This window comes from Musca vetustissima, unplaced genomic scaffold, assembly GCF_032173495.1.
Source record: "Musca vetustissima isolate MV318-11 ecotype Yass unplaced genomic scaffold, APGP_CSIRO_Mvet_v1 utg86088, whole genome shotgun sequence".
Taxonomy (NCBI): domain Eukaryota; kingdom Metazoa; phylum Arthropoda; class Insecta; order Diptera; family Muscidae; genus Musca; species Musca vetustissima.
In genome coordinates this window covers 3,550-20,435 of record NW_026881184.1, presented here as the reverse complement: position 1 = coordinate 20,435, position 16,886 = coordinate 3,550, and the positions used below count along the sequence as shown (strand labels likewise).

At 31.2% G+C, this 16,886-nt stretch overlaps 2 protein-coding genes across 2 annotated transcripts; both read right to left on the bottom strand.

Moving 5' to 3' along the window:
* Window positions 1-53: 53 nt before the first annotated feature.
* LOC133327213 (solute carrier family 53 member 1-like) lies at window positions 54-4,488 on the bottom strand. Its single transcript, XM_061535775.1, has 6 exons — window positions 4,420-4,488; window positions 3,673-4,357; window positions 3,238-3,608; window positions 1,305-1,647; window positions 939-1,239; window positions 54-255 (listed from the first exon to the last, which is right to left on the bottom strand). Exons 1-6 carry the CDS (start codon window positions 4,486-4,488, stop codon window positions 54-56), a joined length of 1,971 nt encoding a protein of 656 aa, XP_061391759.1.
* A 2,636-nt stretch (window positions 4,489-7,124) lies between these two features.
* On the bottom strand, window positions 7,125-13,772 carry LOC133327210 (solute carrier family 53 member 1). Its single transcript, XM_061535772.1, has 7 exons — window positions 13,646-13,772; window positions 12,927-13,587; window positions 9,759-10,129; window positions 9,344-9,686; window positions 9,109-9,278; window positions 7,471-7,604; window positions 7,125-7,404 (listed from the first exon to the last, which is right to left on the bottom strand). Exons 1-7 carry the CDS (start codon window positions 13,712-13,714, stop codon window positions 7,125-7,127), a joined length of 2,028 nt encoding a protein of 675 aa, XP_061391756.1. The 5' UTR covers window positions 13,715-13,772.
* Window positions 13,773-16,886: the final 3,114 nt, after the last annotated feature.

The following is a 16,886-nucleotide window of genomic DNA, read 5'->3' as shown; positions in this document are numbered from 1 at the left end:
TTAATGTTTTTGTTTTCTTTTATAAAAAATAATAAATATTATTAAAATCGAATTTAATCTTCCTTATCATCATCCTGAAATTTAATTTTTCTTTTACGATTCGTCACACCATCTTCTTCGTCCATCATTCGTTCTAAGTTTATTGAACTTTTATCATCCTCTATGGGTGCAATGAATATGTCACGAACAGCTCGAAATTGTCCGACATTGAAGAGGTGCTCATTTTCCAGGCGTATGTAGTTCCAAAGATAGCGTCTGCAAAAATTGAAACCAAATTTCTGATTTCTTTATAAATTAAAAAATAATTTTTTTCTAAAAAAAAATTGTTTTTTTTTTTTATATACCGAAAAAATTTTTTTCCGAATTTTTTTCTATACCGAAAAAATTGTTTCCGAATTTTTTTCTATACCGAAAAAAATTGTTTCCGAATTTTTTTCTATACCGAAAAAAATTGTTCCGATTTTTTTTTTCTAAAACGCAAAATAGTTTCCGAATTTTTTTCTATACGAAACAAATGTTTTCGAATTTTATTCTCACCTAAAAATTTCCGAACACCCTGCAATAGTTTCCAAAATATAGCCCTCAATTCCACGATTCACCATCATAAACATGGAGAAAAAATTGTTTCCGAATTTTTTTCTATATTGAAAAAAATGTTTTCCGAATTTTTTTTCTATACCGAAAAAAAATAGCTCCAAATTTTTCCTATACAAAAAAATGTTTCCAAATTTTTTTCTTTACTAAAAAAATTGTTTCCGAATTTTTTTCTATACCGAAAAAAATTGTTTCCGAATTTTTTTCTATACCGAAAAAAAATGTTTCCGAATTTTTTTCTATACCGAAAAAAATTGTTTCCGAATTTTTTTCTATACCGAAAAAAAATTGTTTCCAAATTTTTTTCTATACCGAAAAAATTGTTTCCGAATTATTTTACTCACCTAAAAATTTCCAAACACCCTGCAATAGTGTCCATAATATAACCCTCAATTCCTCGATTCACCGTCATAAACATGGAGATAACCCAAAAGAAACGCAAAAATAAATTCTGCACAATGACAAAATAATAAAATTTCGCCGGATATATAATCTGATCCCGGAGGAAAATATTCTTGCCCGAAAAGTTTTCGAATAAACTGAAATCTCGCAAAATATCCCAGCTATAGCAATACAAACTTTGGACAATGTCTGCCAAAATGTAACACCAAACAAAGGGATTATCGAAGAAGTAAGGATAATCAGCTGGAAAGGAATAGAAATACAAAATTATTAAAATAAAAAATCCACTCAAGGTTCCTTGCACCCACCTTTATAAACTGCCATCAACGTTCCAAAAATTACCGTGGGGAAAGTGGTAAAATATTTCCCCGCATTAACCAGAAAAGGATGCACCAAACCGGTATCACGATATCTTCGTACCGATTGAGCAAACCGGAACCATGATGGTAGGCATCGTATTATGGCATTTCCCAAATAATCCCGTTCTAGGCATTTACTTGGATCGAAATTCTTACCCCACTGCGAATGTAGGGAATAGAAGCAGACCATATATTTCAAATCCAACAGACAGCAAACCAGCGAATTCAATTGATCACCAAACCAAAAATCGGCAAACCCCACGGTGAAAAAGGGGGCGGCACAAACACGACCCTAAGGAAAACAAATTTAGAAAAAATTAATACTAATACAAATTTGTTTTGTTGTTTTATTACTGTATATATTATATATACCGACTTCGAGTGTTCAGTGACCCATAATGAAATTTGATGTAGAATAAATTTGTCATTGACGTCATTTCCCTAGATCATCGATTTGTCGGAGATATTGACCCAAATCGAAAACACTACATCTGACGAAGTGTTGTTAAGAATTACCTCTTAATACAAATTTGTTCTGCTATTATATTAATATATGTGTTATATATAACGACTTCGAGTGTTCAGAGACCCATAGTGAAATGTTATCTAGAATATATTTTCCATTGACACCATCCTTCTAAATCGAAAATTTATCGGAGATATTGACCCAAATCGAAAACACTACATTTTACCAAATATAATAAATAATTTCCTCTAAATACTAATTCTACCGCTATATTATTAAGGTATTTATTAAAAAATTGTAATTGCATTGTTCGGTAACCTATAGTGAAATACGATATAGACAATTTTTTCCATTGACACCATCCTCCTAAATTGAATAATTATCGGAAATATTGGCCAAAATCGAAAGCACTACATTTTACCAAATATAGTGAAGAATTTCCAATTAGTGAACATTTTTACCGCCCTTTTATCAATGTATTTATTATAAATATCGATTTATGTTGTTCAGAGACCCATGGTAAAATTTGATCTAGAATATATTTTCCATTGACACTATCCTGCTAAATCACGGATTAATCGGAGATATGAGCCAAATTCTAAAACACTATATTTTGCCCAATATATACTGAAGAATTGTCTTTTTAATACTACTTTGTTCGGATGTTTTATTAAAGTATCTATTATATATACCCACATCTCTTGTTCTGTGACCCATAGTGAAATTTGATGTAAAAGATTTTTCCCGCTGATACAATCATCTTAAATTAAAGATTAATCGGAGATATTGGCAAAAATCGAAAACACTAAAATTTACCAAATATAATGAACAACGTCATCTTAATACAAATTTGTTCGGATATTCTATTAATATATCTATTACCGATTTGTATTGTTCGGTGACCCATAGTGAAATTTGATCTGGAATATATTTTCCATTGACACTATACTGCTAAATCAATGATTAACCGGAGATATGGGCCAAAATCGCAAACACTACATTTTATCAGATATTCTGAAGGACTGTCTTCTTAATACTTATTTGTTCGGATATTTTATTAAAGTACCTATTATATATACCGACTTTTATTGTTCGGCGACCCATAGTGAAATTTGGTCTAGAATATTTTTTCCATCGACACCATGCTCCTAAATTAAACAATTACTGGTGATATTGGTCAAAATCGAAAACACTTCATTTATATAATTTTCCGAAGAACTGTATTCTTAATATTATTTTGTTCGGATATTTTTTTAATATATGTATTATATATACCGTCTTCTATTGTTCACAGACCTTTAGTGAAATTTGATTTAGAATATTTTTTCCATTGACAACATCCTCCTAAATCGAATATTTATCAAGGATATTGGCCAATATCGAACACACAACATTTAACAAACTCTAATTTCTCACCATCAACTTCATTAACCACAAACGTCCGCTCAAATGAAATACGGGCAAGGGTATAAATAAAAATCCCATCATAACAACCAGGAAAATCAAAGGAAATCCATAACGCGGTAAATATAACTCCTGTCCATAAACGAAACCCAAAACACAGAGAGACCATAATACACCAAACACCCCGTGCAACTCCAACAAGTGTGACGAAGTCAAACGCTTTCGGGGATTGATTTCAAAAATCAAAATATGATTGACACCATATTGACGCCAGGCCAAAACATTTACACCCAAGAGAAACAAATACATGATCACATAGAATGGACCACGAAATAATAACAGGCCATATTGTTTATCCATAGGGCTTAAAGACTGAACAGAATCTGCAAAGGCAATAAAAAAATGTATTTAAAAACAAATAATTTAGTGAGAGTATTTTCCACTAACCTGTCAAAAACACCGCTGCCAGCAACACCGTAAAGGCACCCATGAAAAATCCCACTCGAAACACCGTACCAATATCTTGTGTCTCTTCGAGCGGAGGTACCCTCAAACGTTTCATGGCCTGTGCCCTATCACCATTTTCCAAATACTCTGTGACATTATATTCCGCCTCCTCGATAAGGCGATCCAAATCCTTATTTTTATAAAAATATGCCGTATCAACATTTTTAGCAAACCACCGGCCACCCTGATCATTATTCAATAGCTTATCATGTTTTTTCAGGATCTTACGAAATCCGGTATGATTCAAAACCTTATAGTTCTGTAAAAGAACCAAACTTAAGTACAGTTCGCTATAGGCATTTCGCAATTCATCCATTTTCGCTTTCTTCCATTTCTTTGAGGTTTTCGACATTGCATTAGCATGTAAACTATAACGAGACTGGGTACGTTTCTTCAGGCGGAATTCAGCTCCAATAATATCCAAAGACGTGGCCAAAGCTTCACTTCTTCGGGTGGCTTCAGCCAACTTCTCGGCATAGAAAGTGTTGATTTTTCGCAATTCCTTTTCACATTCAAAAAAGAATTCCTCTTCGAAATTGCGATTGTAGACTTCAATGACACGGCTGGATACTATTTGGGAGATGGGAGCATTTTCTATGACATTTAGAATCATATTTTTGAGATCCTGCAAATAGAGATTTAAATTAAAAAAAATTGAAAGTATTTAGAGCTTCATCCATAACTTACCACATAGGAAATATATTGCTGGCGCCATTCCGGTGTCAAATGGGCACCCAATTTCTCGGAAAACTTCATTGCAGGTTCCGCAATTAATTAGACAAATTGTCAATTTTTTCCAGGATTACCATATTAAACAGAAATAAGAATAATTGTTATTATAGACACTTATATTGTTCAGTGATCCATAGTGAAATTTGAACAAGAATAATTTTTCCGTTGACATCAGCCTCCTAAATTGAAGATTTGACAAAGACTTTGACCTAAATCGGCAACACTAGAGTTGACCAAATATAATAAAAAAATATTGTCAACTTCTAGTGTTCAGTGACCCATTGTGAAATTCGATCTAGAACACCTTTTCCATTGATGTCATCCTCCTAAATAAAATATATATCGGAGATATTGGCCAAAGTTGAAAACAGTACATTTGACTAAGTAAAATAAAAACATTTTTCTGCATACTAATTTGTTCAGCTATTTTATAAATGTATGTGTTATATATACCGACTTCTATTTTTCGGGGACCCATAGTCAAATTTGATTTAGAAGTTATTTTTCTTTCAAGCATTCCAGCTAAATTAAAGATTTAGTACAGATTTTGGCTGAAATCGAAACCACTACCTACATTGGTCCAAATATCAAGAAGAATTTTCTCCTAATACAAATATCTTCCGATATTTTATTAAGGTATGTATTATATTTATCGACTTCTATTTTTCGGAGACCTCTAGTGAAATTCGATAAAGAATTTTTTTCCATTAACATCATCTTTCTAAATCAAAGATTTATTGGAGATATTGACCAAAATCGAAAAACACTACATTTGACAAAATATAATGAAGAATTTCCTCATAATACATATGTTTGCCGCTTTTTTATTAATGTTCGTAATACACATATTGATTTTTATTGTTCGGGGACCCATAGAGAAATTAGATTTAGAAGACATTTTTCTTTGAAGCCATTCTCCTAAATTGAATAGTTTATAATGATTTTGGCCAAAATCTATAACACTACATTTAATCAAATATAATAAAAAATTCCTATAAATACAAATTTGTTCCACTATTTTATTTATGTATTTATTATATATACCGACTTCTATTGTTCGGTAACACACAGTGAAATTCGATATAGAATATTTTATCCATTACCATCATCCTCCTAAAAAACAAATTTATCGAAGATATTGTCCAAAATCAAAAACACTATATTTGACAGCATATAGTGAAAATTTTCTTCGTAATACACATGTTTTCCATTATTTTATTAATGTTCGTAATACACATATCGAATTTTATTGTTCGGGGACCCATAGTGAAATTCAATTTAGAAGAAATTTTTCTTTCAAGCCATCCTCCTAAATTTAAGATTTTATGAAGATTTTGGGCAAAACCGAAAACACTATATTGGGCCAAATATCATGATGAATATTCTGTTAATACAAATTTGTTCCAATATTTTATTAGTATATATTATATATTTACTTATATTGTTCTGTGACCTATAATGAAATATGATACAGAATATATTTTCGAAAATTATTCAATAAAACAGTTCATTTTCTTTTTTGCTTTTAAAACATTTTATCACTTAAATATCGTGTTTTTTATTAATATTATTATCAGTTATCGTATTACACATGTATTAGTATTAGAAAAATATGTATATATGTGTATGATTATTCTTATACTATAATTAAGTTTTTGTATATTTTTTCGATTTTTTTATTGTATTTTCTCTTATACATTTTGTGACCTACAAATTAAAAAAATGTATGGTTTAGGGCTCATCAATAAAATGAGCCAAGTTCTTTTTTGTAGCAAAACTTAGTTTTTCTTGTTGCTGTTATTGTTGATGATTTTTTTTTAAATAGTATTATTGTTATAATTTTGAATTCGTTTTGTGTATAGCACTTTCTCTACATTTTGAGGAAAAAAATACAAATTTTAGATTTAAACAAATTATAAATAATTTATGAAAACGAATCATACAAAATATATAAGGAATAACAAACAAAAACAAAATATAGTATATTTTTATAAAGATATGTTTAATTGACTTTTATAATCCAATGGGAATGTAATTTCGTATGCTTAGAATATGTTTTGTTTTTTTTTTTAGTTTTGGAAACAAGTAAGCGGGGTTGTGGGTTTTTATAGGAATAGTCAGAGTAACAATTATAAGTAATACTGCCGCTTTTAATTAATGGCGTTTTAATGAGTGGGATATAATTAAGTTTTTATTTTGTTGGAAGTCTTTTTGTGAGTGGAAGGTATGTTTGTCTTTAAGTACTTAAAGTTAGTGGAAAAAAACAAAGCAAACAAATAAATATACCAGTGTCGGATTATTTTATACTCTTGGCCCACTATCTATCTACATAGGAAACGGTTAGGATAGAGTATAAAATAATTAAATTTTTGAAAAAAAAAATACACTAGGAAAACACGCGTGGGGGAATGTAATGTAACAAGAAACATATATGAAGGGAGTGGGGGTGGGAACAAATAATTTTAACACACAGAAAAAAATTGTTCTAAATAAACATAATTAAGAATATTAAATTTAAATGAAACTTTCTATTACTTAAATTAAACTAATTAAAATATAAGTTTTTTTCTTCTTGTTTTTCTGTAAATCGGAAAGCCCTTCCTGTTGGCTTTCTGGTGGACATTGCATTACAGGGGTTTTGTAAATTATATTACGTTCTCCTATAATTTCTTAGTACCATCAATGTCTATGGTAAGATCCTGCAGAGAACCACGTGGTGGCAATAAACTTCTCTTCTCGGGATCTTTTGTCTTTTTCGGCTTGGGACGATTTGTTTTGGTATAACGATTTATAACACCATCCGGTTCATCCATCATACGTAGTATTAGGGTTTGATCTGATGAATCGATGGGTGCAATGGAAATATCGCGCACAGCACGGAATTTACCGCAATTATTTAGATGTTCGTTCTCCAAACGGAAGAAATTCCAAACGAAACGTCTAAAGGGGCGAAAGAATTTTTTGTTATTTATTTGTGATAAATTATGTTGTGTGTATTCGACTTACCTAAATACTTCAAGTATACCAGTTATAGATGTCATAATATCACCGCTTAAGTACTTCATTTCAGTTATATAGAACGATACGGCCCAGCTGAAACGTAACGCTAAATCTTCAATAATGGCAAAGTAGTAGAAGCCCTGGAAAGAGGTGAAATAAATTAAAAATTGTAAGAAAATATATTTTAAAGGGTTTCTATATTCAAAAAAATATTTTACTATTTTCCATACGAAACAACACTTAACCAAACAATTTGTATACAAAATTTCTAACGTCATTTACTAATGTATACATAAGATATACCGACTTCTGTTGGTCGGTGACCCATAGTGAAATTTCGAATATTTTTGATTTCGAATATTTTTTCCATTGAAATAATTTTCATAATTTGAATATCTGAGAAAATTTTGGCCAAAATAAAAAAAAAACTCTAATAACACCAAAAATAATAAAGAATTTCCTATTACTACAAATTTGATCGTATATTTTATTAAAGTAAATATTATATACCGACTTCTTTTATTCGGTGACCCATAGTGAAATTTTATCTAGAAAATATTTTTCATTAACATCATTCTTCTAAATAGAAGATTTATCGGAGATATCTATTCAAATCGAAAACACTACATTTTACCATATATTATGAAGAATTTCCTCTAAATACAAATCTGTTCCTCTATTTTACTAATGTATTTATAACAAAAATAGAATTACATTCTTCGGTGATCCATAGTGATATACGATATAGAAATTTTTTTCCATTGACACCATCCTCCTAAATTAAGAATTTATCGGAAATATTGGCCAAAATCGAAATCAGTACATTTTACCAAATATAGTGGAAAATTTCCACTTGGTAAAATTTTTTACCGATATTTTATCTATGTATATATTACAAATATCGATTTATACTTTTCAGTGAGCCATGGTGAAATTTGATCTAGAATATATTTTCCATTGACACTATCCTGCTGAATCACTGATTAATCGGAAATATGTGTCAAATTCGAAAATACTATATTTTGCCAAATATACTGGAGAATTGTCTTCTTTGTTCGGGTGTTTTATCAACATAAGTATTATATATACCGATTTTTTTTGTTTGGGGAATTATAGTGAAATTTAATATAGAATATTTTTTCCATTGACAACATCCTTCAAAATCAAAGATCTGTCAAAGATATTGACCCGCATCGAAACACTACAATTTACTACATATAATGAATAATATAATTTCCTCTAAATACAAATTTGTACTGCAATTTTTTTAACTGTTTTATTATATATATCGACTTCTTTTGTTCAGTGACTCCTAGTGAAATTTGATTAAGAATATTTTTTCCATTGACATCATGCTCCTAAATTCAAGATTTAATAAAGATTCTGGCCAAAATGGAAATCACTACATTTTACCAAATACAGTAAACAGTAATACAATTTTGAACGGATATTTTATTGAAGTATATATTATAAATATCGACTTCTTTTGTTCAGTGACTCCTAGTGAAATTTTGTTAAGAATATTTTTTCAAATGATACCATCCCCCTAAATTTGAAATTTGTGCAATATTTTGGTCAAAATTGAAAATACTCCATTTTTTAAACAAATGCAATTATTTGAACTTTTTGTCGAAAAATACTTACCGTCGATGAATAGACAATTTCTTCGCGCAGGAAAGTATTTTCCCCAGCATTCTTATCGAATAAGCCCCAATCCATTTTTATGTCCCATGTGTAGGCATAGAGTGATGAAACCACTGAGGCAGCTATCCACAACCAGGTGTAAGGATTTTCAAAAGTACTGGAGTAGTAACCTGAAATGAAGTCAACCAATGTTATAAATCTCCAAAAAATCATAGGAAATGTTGATTCAACTTACGACTATTGAAACTCTTGAGGGTGGCAAAGATGACGACCAAAAATGTTGTTGAATATTTGCCGGCATTTACCAAATGTGGAAATGCTTCTCGAGTGTCACGATAACGTCTCAGACACTGAGCAAAACGCACCCATGCTGGTATACAATTAAATATCGGCCTAATAATATAATCTTTTTCCATGCAAATGGAGGCATCTCGGGCCTCAAACCAGTTACCATTTGTAAAATAGAAACAAACCAAATATTCAAAATCCAATAAGGCTGTGGTCAGTGAATTCAATTGATCACCCAGCCAGAAATCGGCAAAGCCAACGTGGAAGAATGGGGCAGCAAACATGCGTCCCTATAATATTTAAGAATAAAAATACACTTTAAATTATTAAAAATAAATTATTTGAGTAGATATTGAACTCACCGATATCCTAAGCAACCAAAATCTGGCATCATGATGAAACACATGAAAGGGATTTATTAAAAATGCCACCATTATAATGGTCAACGTTAGGGGATTTATAAATGCCGGTATACTTAAACTGGCCGAATATAAATAACTTAACATACTTAGGGTCCAGATGACACCGAATATTGCCGCCAATTCCATTAAATGTTGTTCGGACAAATGATTTCGAGGATCTAATTCGAATATAAGCACATGATTAACACCCGAAGAACGCCAGCCATAGATGTTAACACCAATGAGGAAGATGAATTCGATAATAAGTAAGGGGCCACGATACAAACGGAAGGTGACCTTAAGATTTTCACCGGTTATGTCGTGGAAAATTGCTGGAAAAAGAAAAAAACAAAAAATTATGAAAATTAAATTACAACCAAAAAATCAATTTTGAGAACAAAATATTGTTAACTTTCCACGCAGATAAAAATACAACTAAGGAAATCAGTTTTTTTTATCATTAAGTCCATCAAAATCCATGCATTGTCTTGGTCAGTTTTGCTTAGATAAGATTGACAATAAAGGAGATACAGAGTGAAACTCCGCCCTACAATAACAATTGACAAATGATTTATGGGCCACCCACTTAAAAGCTTTTCATGGAAAAAAATCACGTAAATTGTTTATCTTAAAAGAGATTTTTAAAACTGTCATTATTATTTAAAATAAAAAGAGAATATAATTTTTTATAATTTGTTGTGATATATTTGACGATTTAATGGAGATTTATGAGGGATATTTAAAATGCTTTACCAAAGTAAGGCATTTATTTCCTGCCGCAAAATTTCTCTGCATGAATCATGACCACGACATTTCAACAAAAGTGGAAATCAAGTCAAAATTAAATATTTCAATTTTTTAAATCGGGGATTTTGAAAATGTGGTAGCAGTTGACCATATTTTTAAGAAGTCTCAAACAATTAAATGTTTTTTTTTCAAAGAATACAATTTAATACTGCTGTATTCTTATTTTATATCGCATATACAGAATTATTTTGTTCGGAAACCTTCACTGAAATTCGATGTAGAATACATTTTCCATTGACATAATTTCCTAAATTGAAGATTTATGAAAGATTTTAACCAAAATCGGAAACTCTATATTTGATCAAATATAATGATGAATTTGCTTTTGAAATGATTTTTTAAGGTTATCATACTAAGCTATATATTATATATACCGACTTATTTTGTTTAGCGACCCATAGTGAAATTCGATGTAGAATATTTTTTCCATTGGTATCATCGTCTGAAATTGATGGTTTGGGCAAGATTTTGCAGAAATTCGAAATTACTATATTTCATCCAATATAAAAAAATAAATTTATATTTATACAAAGTTGTTTCAATATTTTAATATGGTTTCTACAATATATTCCGACTTCTTTTGTTTGTGGACCCATAGTGAAATTTTAAATAGAATAAATTTTCCATTGACACCAAAATCCGTAATTGAAGATTTAATGGAGATTTTTGCCAAAATCCTTTTTAATACAAATTTTAAGGGTATTTTAAAAATGTGTATATTAAATATACCGGTATTATTTGCTTGGAGACCTATAGTGAAATTCGATGCAGAATATTTTTTCCATTGGCATCATTCTCAAAAAGTTATGTTTTGGTCTATATTTTGGGTCAAAATCGAAATTACTCTATTTGGTCCAATATAAAAAATAAATTTATATTTATATAAAGGTGTTTCAATATTTTAATATGGTTTCTACAATATATTCCGATATAGTGAAATTTCATATAGAATACATTTTCTATTAACACCAAACTCCGAAATTGGAGATTTAATAGAGATTTTGGACAAAATCTAAAATACTAAATTTATTTAAATATAACAGAGAATTTTATCTTAATACAATTTTATTTCGATATTTTTTTAATGTATATATTATTATATATAGCGACTTCTGTTATTCAGAGACCCATCGTGAAATCTGATATAAAATATTTTTTCCATTGACATCATCATGCTAAATTGCAAATTTAACGGAGATTTGGCCACAAACATTATTATCGTCAAACATTTTTTTAATATTTCGTTACGTTATTTCACATAACCAAATTTGTTGCGGTGCTTTTAAACATATACCGATTTCTTAATTCGAATATATCTTTCATTAACATTATCCTCAAAAAAAGAAGTTTAATTGAAGATTTGGAACCAATTTGAAAATGTATGAAATTAAAAATAAACATTTGTAAATGGTTACTTAATTAAATTTGTTATGCTATTTTTTATTGTTATATACTATGTATAGCGATTCATCCTGTTCAGTGACCTTTAGTGAAATTTGATTTAGAAGATGTCTTTCATTGGCATCACCCACCAAAAATTAGGTTTAAGTCGGAAATTCGGCTCAATTTGAAAATGTATCAAAATCGTTATTATTTCTTATCTAATCACATTAGTTACGGCACTTTTTATAGTTATAGGCTATAAATAACGGTTTATTTTGTTCAGAGACCTATTGTAAAATTCGATTTTCAAGATATCTTTCATTGACAACATCCATCAAATGTGAAGTTTAGTTGCAGAATTGCGACCAATTTGAAAAAAACCATTAAATTCAAAAAGAACAATAATAACTTTTTTTAACTAACCAAATTTGTTGATATATTTTTTTGTATATATATACTATATTCCGATGTCCGTTGTTCAGGGACCCATATTAAAATTCGATTTAGAAAACAACTTTCATTAACATTAACCACCATAAATTAAGTTTAGCTGGAGATTTGAGGCCAATTTGAAAATGCTTCAAATTATTGTCCATTATTTCATATTACCAAATTTGCTACTGTACTTTTTATGGATATAGACTACATATTCCGATTTATATTGTTCAGTGACCTATATTAAAATTCAATATACAAAATATCTATCATTGACATCAACTATCTAAAACGGTTTTTAATGGAAGATTTTAGCCTAAACCTAAAACACTGAAATTTCCCTTGGAATAGCACTTTGTGGCGATATTTGTATTTTTAATTTTTACAAAAGTAAATCTAATCACTGCTGAATTTTGGAATTTGACTTCAATTTCTTTAAAATTTCTTTGCCCAAATTTCATTTTTGTTTTTGTAAAAAGTAAAGCGAAATAAAGTAAAACTTACCCGACAATACCACCACAATACCCAAAACAATAAACGAACCCGAAAACAGACCCACTTTAAACGTGGTCCATGGACTCTGTTGTTCGCCGAGTGGTGGTACACGTAAACGTTTCATTGCCTTTTGACGATCACCACCCTCCAATTCATTGGTAACCATCGATTCCGTTTCATTGATAATATTATCAATATCTTTGTTCGTAAAGAAATGTGATGCTTCAACATGATCCTGACGCCACTTGGCACCACTATCCACACGCAATAGTTTATCATGTTTCTTTAGGATTTTACGGAACCCGGTGTGATTTAAATTTTGATAATTTTGTAACAAAATTAAACTCAAATAATATTCACTAAAGGCTAGCTTCAGCTCTTGGGCTTTACGATGCGGTAAACCAGCAGTCTTTTTTAATGATTTCGACTTCTTGGCCGAACGTTCAGACTCTTCGATACAGGTTTTCAATTCAGCTTTGAGTGTGGCAAATTTACGTGTGGCCTCGGCCAATTTTTCCGAATAGAAAGTGTTGATTTTCTTTAGCTCTTTATCACAATAGTGGAAGAAATTCTCATCGAAATTGGCAAAGTGTCGTTTAAGTACTTCATCTTCAACGCTATCGACGGATGGCGCCTCTTCAACGGCCATGTATAACATGGCTTTCATTTCCTGCAAAAACAAATAAATAAATATATTAAGATTAAGATATCATGTCTGCTGATCATACCTCATAGTTAATATATTGTTTACGCCATTCCGGCGTTATGTGAGCCGTCAAATGTTCGGCAAACTTCATGGCGTCGAGTTAAGGATTAAATCTGAAAGTAGAAATAAAAAATCAAAGCTATTAGTATGACAATATTTTTTTTATTAGCGAAAAAGATAATTAAATGAAATTAACGAAATAAAACGAACATGATGGGGATCTAATCGAAATGCATGACTTCGGTGTGAGTGGAGGTAGCGATAATTTGCCGATTAAGAAATACCATCCTATGACGACATAACATAACATTTTGAATGGGGTTTGTCGCACTGTTGACTGACGTACGTTACTGACCCCAGTCTCTAGGTGTTTCTATGGTGCCACTTCTGCACACGCTCATCAATCACTGTGACCAATTCTTAGTTCACTTTCCATTAATGAATGAGGTTAATATATTTTCTTGTTTATAATGTCGTCGATTATAATGGATCAATTTAAAGTGTCCATACTTGATTAATTGCCCCCTCCCCCGTTCCCATATAAAATACAATCAAATCAAAAGAAAAGTTCTGAGAAGGTAGCTCCCATATAATCGCAACTACTTGTTCTATATCTTCAGTCAAATGATGTCGAAACAAATTTTTATTGATTACAAAACAGCACCACCTGTGTGTGGAAATGAAATCAGAGATGTTGATTTTTTAAAGAAGACTTTTTTCAAGGCCTATCCAAGGCGTGGATTTTTTAAAGAAGACTTTTGTCAAGGCCTATCCAAGGCGTGGATTTTTTAAAGAAGACTTTTTTCAAGGCCTATCCAAGGCGTGGATTTTTTAAAGAAGACTTTTTTCAAGGCCTATCCAAGGCGTGGATTTTTTAAAGAAGACTTTTTTCAAGGCCTATTTAAGGCGTGGATTTTTTAAAGAAGACTTTTTTCAAGGCCTATCCAAGGCGTGGATTTTTTAAAGAAGACTTTTTTCAAGGCCTATCCAAGGCGTGGATTTTTTAAAGTAGACTTTTTTCAAGGCCTATCCAAGGCGTGGATTTTTTTAAGAAGACTTTTTTCAAGGCCTATCCAAGGCGTGGATTTTTTTAAGAAGACTTTTTTCAATGCCTATCCAAGGCGTGGATTTTTTTAAGAAGACTTTTTTCAAGGCCTATCCAAGGCGTGGATTTTTTAAGAAGACTTTTTTCAAGGCCTATCCAAGGCGTGGATTTTTTTAAGAAGACTTTTTTTCAAGGCCTATCCAAGGCGTGGATTTTTTAAAAAAGACTTTATTCAAAGTTTATATGAAATGCCTAATATTGGAATCCTGCCGAGCTTAGTATAGTCAATCGAAGTACTCCCCTTAAGACCTTCTTTCTTTATATACCCGAATTTCTATCGAATTTTGAATGCTGTCCCTCGTCAAGTGTAGAATTTGGCCATAAGACTTTTCACCATAAAATATCTATTTCCTATTCTAATATGCGACATATTTTTTACAGACCAAAATGCAGGTGCTAATGTATAACAACAATAAAATTGTCTGTTAATTACCGATCATAAAGCAGATCTAATCAGATTTCTTGTTAGCGTTTTTTTTTTCTGGACAACTACGACATCAATCAAGTTGTCATTATCTACATTTATCAAAAAAAGTACAACAACAAGAACAAAAACGAAATTGTTGTCATTGAGGTGTTAAGATACCTGACATCGTCTCGTCAGTACCAACCTACCTCCAACAAGCGAACTTACGAAGTCATATATAAATAGGAATATTTTTTCAAGCCCTTGAATTTATTAAAGAATATTTTTCAAGGGCCAACTGAGGCGTGAATTTATTAAAGAATATTTTTCAAGGGCCAACTGAGGCGTGGATTTATTAAAGAATATTTTTCAAGGGCCAACTGAGGCGTGGATTTATTAAAGAATATTTTTCAAGGGCCAACTGAGGCGTGGATTTATTAAAGAATATTTTTCAAGGGCCAACTGAGGCGTGGATTTATTAAAGAATATTTTTCAAGGGCCAACTGAGGCGTGGATTTATTAAAGAATATTTTTCAAGGGCCAACTGAGGCGTGGATTTATTAAAGAATATTTTTCAAGGGCCAACTGAGGCGTGGATTTATTAAAGAATATTTTTCAAGGGCCAACTGAGGCGTGGATTTATTAAAGAATATTTTTCAAGGGCCAACTGAGGCGTGGATTTATTAAAGAATATTTTTCAAGGGCCAACTGAGGCGTGGATTTATTAAAGAATATTTTTCAAGGGCCAACTGAGGCGTGGATTTATTAAAGAATATTTTTCAAGGGCCAACTGAGGCGTGGATTTATTAAAGAATATTTTTCAAGGGCCAACTGAGGCGTGGATTTATTAAAGAATATTTTTCAAGGGCCAACTGAGGCGTGGATTTATTAAAGAATATTTTTCAAGGGCCAACTGAGGCGTGGATTTATTAAAGAATATTTTTCAAGGGCCAACTGAGGCGTGGATTTATTAAAGAATATTTTTCAAGGGCCAACTGAGGCGTGGATTTATTAAAGAATATTTTTCAAGGGCCAACTGAGGCGTGGATTTATTAAAGAATATTTTTCAAGGGCCAACTGAGGCGTGGATTTATTAAAGAATATTTTTCAAGGGCCAACTGAGGCGTGGATTTATTAAAGAATATTTTTCAAGGGCCAACTGAGGCGTGGATTTATTAAAGAATATTTTTCAAGGGCCAACTGAGGCGTGGATTTATTAAAGAATATTTTTCAAGGGCCAACTGAGGCGTGGATTTATTAAAGAATATTTTTCAAGGGCCAACTGAGGCGTGGATTTATTAAAGAATATTTTTCAAGGGCCAACTGAGGCGTGGATTTATTAAAGAATATTTTTCAAGGGCCAACTGAGGCGTGGATTTATTAAAGAATATTTTTCAAGGGCCAACTGAGGCGTGGATTTATTAAAGAATATTTTTCAAGGGCCAACTGAGGCGTGGATTTATTAAAGAATATTTTTCAAGGGCCAACTGAGGCGTGGATTTATTAAAGAATATTTTTCAAGGGCCAACTGAGGCGTGGATTTATTAAAGAATATTTTTCAAGGGCCAACTGAGGCGTGGATTTATTAAAGAATATTTTTCAAGGGCCAACTGAGGCGTGGATTTATTAAAGAATATTTTTCAAGGGCCAACTGAGGCGTGGATTTATTAAAGAATATTTTTCAAGGGCCAACTGAGGCGTGGATTTATTAAAGAATATTTTTCAAGGGCCAACTGAGGCGTGGATTTATTA

Coding starts and splice junctions, on each gene's coding strand:
- LOC133327213 (XM_061535775.1), bottom strand. CDS start 4,488: ATGAAGTTTTCCGAGAAATTGGGTGCCCATTTGACACCGGAATGGCGC. Junction 1,240..1,304: donor GTTGATGGCAGTTTATAAAG/GTGGGTGCAAGG, acceptor ATTCCTTTCCAG/CTGATTATCCTTACTTCTTC. Junction 256..938: donor GGGTGTTTGGAAATTTTTAG/GTGAGTAAAATA, acceptor CAATTTTTGCAG/ACGCTATCTTTGGAACTACA.
- LOC133327210 (XM_061535772.1), bottom strand. CDS start 13,714: ATGAAGTTTGCCGAACATTTGACGGCTCACATAACGCCGGAATGGCGT. Junction 9,279..9,343: donor CCTCAAGAGTTTCAATAGTC/GTAAGTTGAATC, acceptor ACTTCATTTCAG/GTTACTACTCCAGTACTTTT. Junction 7,405..7,470: donor GGTATACTTGAAGTATTTAG/GTAAGTCGAATA, acceptor TCGCCCCTTTAG/ACGTTTCGTTTGGAATTTCT.